The sequence below is a fragment of the Tachysurus fulvidraco genome, chromosome 8 (assembly GCF_022655615.1).
Source record: "Tachysurus fulvidraco isolate hzauxx_2018 chromosome 8, HZAU_PFXX_2.0, whole genome shotgun sequence".
Taxonomy (NCBI): Eukaryota; Metazoa; Chordata; class Actinopteri; order Siluriformes; family Bagridae; genus Tachysurus; species Tachysurus fulvidraco.
In genome coordinates this window covers 3778158-3783157 of record NC_062525.1, presented here as the reverse complement: position 1 = coordinate 3783157, position 5000 = coordinate 3778158, and the positions used below count along the sequence as shown (strand labels likewise).

The 5000-nt window shown below is 45.2% G+C and overlaps 1 protein-coding gene across 1 annotated transcript in view; it reads right to left on the bottom strand.

Moving 5' to 3' along the window:
• The window catches only part of nsfb (N-ethylmaleimide-sensitive factor b), a 41489-nt gene that overhangs the window by 25604 nt on the left and 10885 nt on the right, over positions 1-5000 (bottom strand). Inside the window, exons 9-12 of the mRNA XM_027165295.2 lie at positions 4741-4940; positions 3796-3961; positions 3633-3707; positions 2001-2188 (exon numbers count right to left, since the gene is read on the bottom strand). Coding sequence (XP_027021096.1) covers positions 2001-2188; positions 3633-3707; positions 3796-3961; positions 4741-4940 — 629 coding nt within the window. The remainder of the gene's footprint in view (positions 1-2000; positions 2189-3632; positions 3708-3795; positions 3962-4740; positions 4941-5000) is intronic.

Sequence of the window (5000 nt, the reverse complement as noted above, 5' to 3'; positions counted from 1 at the left end):
ACACGACACACACACACACACAGAGAGACACACACACACACACAGATACAGACACACACACAGATACAGACACACACACAGATACACAGACACACACACAGATACACAGACACACACACAGATACACAGACACACACACAGATACACAGACACACACACAGATACACAGACACACACACAGATACACAGACACACACACAGATACACAGACACACACACAGATACACAGACACACACACAGATACAGACACACACACAGATACAGACACACACACAGATACAGACACACACACAGATACAGACACACACACAGATACAGACACACACACAGATACAGACACACACACAGATACAGACACACACACAGATACACAGACACACACACAGATACACAGACACACACACAGATACAGACACACACACAGATACAGACACACACACAGATACAGACACACACACAGATACAGACACACACACAGATACACAGACACACACACAGATACACAGACACACAGAGGCACACACACACAAAGAGAGAGACACACAAAGAGAGACACACAGAGATACACAGACACACAGAGAGAGACACACACAGAGAGAGACACACACAGAGAGACACACACAGAGAGAGACACACAGAGAGAGACACACAGAGAGAGACACACAGAGAGAGACACACAGAGAGAGACACACAGAGAGAGACACACAGAGAGAGACACAGACACACAGAATACATGAAACCTTAAGATCAGCCTCAGCATCTTCAGAAGTTCTCCATTACTGGTGTTTGACTTTAGATTTAAATACATTAATATTTACATCATTAATAAAGAGTCACATGTCATTTATAACAAGCGCAGAAGCTCTGAGGTGTCCTAGAACTACACAACATGAATCAGAGCTCTGAGTAAAGCGTGAACACCCTAAAGCATGTCAATGAAAACACTCTGGGTCTTTAAAGCCTTACGCAGAGGCACGTGACCTGATTAATAAACATCCTGTTCCAGTTTTATTACAGACTCTGAATATAAACCACAGTAATATTTAGCCAGAATAAAATAGTACACGCTGCTAACAAACCAATAAAAACTGAGATGTAGAAGTTGCTTAAATGTTTAGATTTTTATATACATATAAGAATATATTTTATTCTTTACTATATCGGGAATAAAAGTCTTCAGGTCATGCAGTTATAGAAAAATAATCAATCAGAAGGATGGTGTGATGAAGCAGCATTATGATGTAACTGTGCAGGAGTTGATTCATTAGTTTGACTCCTTTTTACACTGCTGAGAAAATCTGGCCAAAGATTTGAATTTGTTGATCGTAATTTTTATCTGTTTGCAGTTACATCTTATGGGATGTCTGTAGAACAAGCTTATAGCAGCTATAAACACTCTCTCCATCTCCGTCTCTCTCTCTCTCTCTGTCTGTCTCTCTCTCCATCTCCATCTCTCTGTGTCTCTCTCTCTCTGTAGGTCTCTCTGAGTCTCTCTCTCTGTAGGTCTCTCTGAGTCTCTCTCTCTCTGTCCGTCTCTCTGTGTGTCTCTCTCTCGGTCCGTCTCTCTGTGTGTCTCTCTCTCGGTCCGTCTCTCTCCATCTCTCTCTCTCTGTACGTCTCTGAGTCTCTCTCTGTCCGTCTCTTTCTCCATCTCCGTGAGTCTCCCTGCCTCTGTGAGTCTCCCTGCCTCTGAGAGTCTCCCTGCCTCTGAGAGTCTCCCTGCCTCTGAGAGTCTCCCTGCCTCTGCGAGGCTCTTTTTCAATGTAAATAAGATGAAACAAAATTAAGCATGAACTCGTCTGTCCTGAAGATGTCGGAAAAATATTTACAGCTTTACCTCTGCACCGATACGCTGTTGCTATAGAAACAACAGCAAAATACTGTGAGTCACAGATGCTGTTAAAGAAAATGAATCAACACCTCCTGACCAATTAGAAACCGAGACAGGAAGAGGACATGATCAGTGTGATGATGATGATGAAGATGATGATGTTCACACCTTGATGTGACGGTTCATGGCAGTAGACTGTGCCGCTCGTACGAGTCCCTCTAACTCCGCCCCGCTGTAGTTCTTGGTCCCGACAGCCAGCTCCTTAATGTCCACGTCGGCCCCCAGCATGTGGGACTGCCGCATTTTAGCTGTGTGAATGTTCAGGATCTGGACACGACCGGTCTCATCCGGCAGACCTGAAGACCACAAGCAGAAGAGGAAAGGAAGAAGAAGAAAAAGAAGAAGCAGAGAGGGGAGAAGAGAGATACTGATGACTTTTGATGACCTGAGGTATCTGAGGTGACTGTGGTGAGGAAAAACTCCCTTGAGAGGAATCAGACTCAAAAGTGAACCTCGTCCTCATTTGGGTGACACTGGAGGGTGTGATTATAAACTGTTATAAACACCAGAGAGTGTTATTATGAATAATGTCCTTTCTACCATCAGATAATTGTATATTGATGAGAAGGATGGTTAGGAGGTGGTGGTTGTAGGTGTAAGTAGTCTTTTCTCTGTAAAACACAGTAAAATTCCTGACACCTTAAATTATCCTCGGTATCCATTTGACCGTATACGAGTGTGGAGGATGAAACACGGTGGATTGTCAGGAAAATGCTTGTGAAACGGTCTGTCGATTAAAAAACTACAGTGTTTTCCGCACTATAAGGCACACCTAAGAGCCTTAAATTTTCTCAAATAATAATCCGGTGCGCCTTATGTGTGCACCGAGTTCCAAAAATCTGTAAAAATGTTGTGCGACTTTAGTAAGCGCTCCGCTCGATTGACTGTCGGACCATTTCCCGCTGACACAGGGACGTAATACATACACTACGTACGCTGGCGGCGATAAACCAATCAGAGGACATTACATAATACATACAGTACGTACGCTTACCTTCACCACACCTCCGGTAGGTACAGTATAACTACCGGTATGTTGCAAAACAACATTTGTTTCTTCCTAACCATTATGCGCTCCACACTCCAGTCCAGTAGGTGGCGGTAAATGCACCTTAAGTTGGTTTGCCATAAACCAATAAAAATCAGACGCTTACGAGGCACAATACAAACCACAGGCTATTAGTTACACGGTTGTAAATGGGAATAGAGCTGTGAAAGAATTCAACACCAATGTATCTATGGTTTGGAAGTGGAAGGAGTTAAGAAGACACAGTAGATGAGGACTTTGATGGATTTGTGGGAGAAGATTGATTAAAGAATAATGTGTGTGTTGTTAAATAGTAGACTAAAGTTCATAAAACTGTAAACTCGCTGTTTTGCTTCCGTTACGTTTTTTCGTATGTTTTAGCATGCGCCTTATAACACTGTGCGCCTTATGTACGGGTTAAGTACAGAAATAGACCCCGTAATTGAGACTGCGCTTTATAAACGGTGCGCTTTATGGTGCGGGAAATACTGTAATTGAAATATAAAGTTGAACTATTCTACATTGAAGGAGCATCTAAGAACCTTTACAAGCATCTCTGACCTTACCCCCCCCCCATCCCTTTCTCAAGAGGGTGCCAATAATTCTGTAATCCAACTTTTTTTTTGTTTCTGACTAACATCGAAATGAAAGCGGATCAAATTAAATACGACGTTACCGCCCCGTCCCGAGAGGCGTCGGATCTCAGATCTCACCGATCTCCATCTTGACCTCCAGTCTTCCAGGTCTGAGCAGAGCTTCGTCGATCAGGTCGGGTCGATTAGTCATGCCTGAAACAGACACGTTCGGGGAGATTGTAAACGAAGAAGATCCGAACCGTAGATCCCGATCTTCTGGAATCAGACTGTTAGTGCTCACCTATAACCAGGATGTTGTTGAGCTGCTCCACGCCGTCGATTTTAGACAGCAGCTGGTTGACGACGGTGTCGTGGACGCCGGTGCTGCCCGCCATGCTGCCTCGCTGCTTGCAAATGGCATCGATCTCGTCAAAAATGATGATGTGTAGGCCACTGTTGGCTCCCAGCTGAAGAAAAAATAAATAAGAAGAAAATATGATTTAAAAAATAAATAAATAAAAGTCGTCTATCTAGCAGTCTTTAAACAGACGCCGATGCCGCGTTGCAATAATGCTTCGATCGGTCCAGCTCTTTCGTCTCCACTCTGCTCAAACACATCAGCTTTACATCTCATAATCCGCTAACTTAAAAACCAACCATGTTCATGGCGTTGTATAGCCGCACTGCATTCTGGGGCTTCGATTCGGGATTAACAAAAAGTCAGCACCGTGAATACGTCAGCACTAATACTAACTTCAATTACCATAAAGCGATGAACGAGCATATCTACATGACCGGGAAACTCCACCACACGCGTGTGTAAGTCTAAGCGAGCGCGAAAACGTAGGTAGGTCTTTAGCAGAGGTGACGTTTGGTGATTAACGTATCACACAGACGCGGACCTGCGGCGAGCGTGTGGAGCTCGGGGGGCTCGGGCGTGGCCTCACACAGAACAAAGATCTCATTAGGAGGTGAGGAGAGATTCGGTCTGTAAGACGCCCGGTCGGACTACGACATCGCCGCCCTTACCTCCAACGTCTCTCGACTGGCTCGACTCGACTCTCGACTGGCTCGACTCGACTCTCGACTGGCTCGACTCGACTCTCGACTGGCTCGACTCGACTCTCGACTGGCTCGACTCGACTCTCGACTGGCTCGACTCGACTCTCGACTGACTCGACTCGACTCTCGACTGACTCGACTGGCTCGACTGGCTCGACTGGCTCGACTGGCTCTGCACACTCACCCTTTTCTGCTCATCCTCTGCATCAGCAAACAGTTTCCTGATGTTGGCCTCTGACTCTCCTACATATTTGTTGAGGATCTCAGGGCCGTTGACCACCTTGGGCTCTCTGGCGTTCAGCATCTTTCCAATCTGACGTGCCATCAGTGTCTTACCGCAGCCAGGGGGCCCGAACAGCAGAATACCTTTAACATGCTTACAACCTGGAGAGAGAGAGAGAGAGAGAGAGAGAGAGAGAAAGATTCAAAAGACTAAATAAAGAA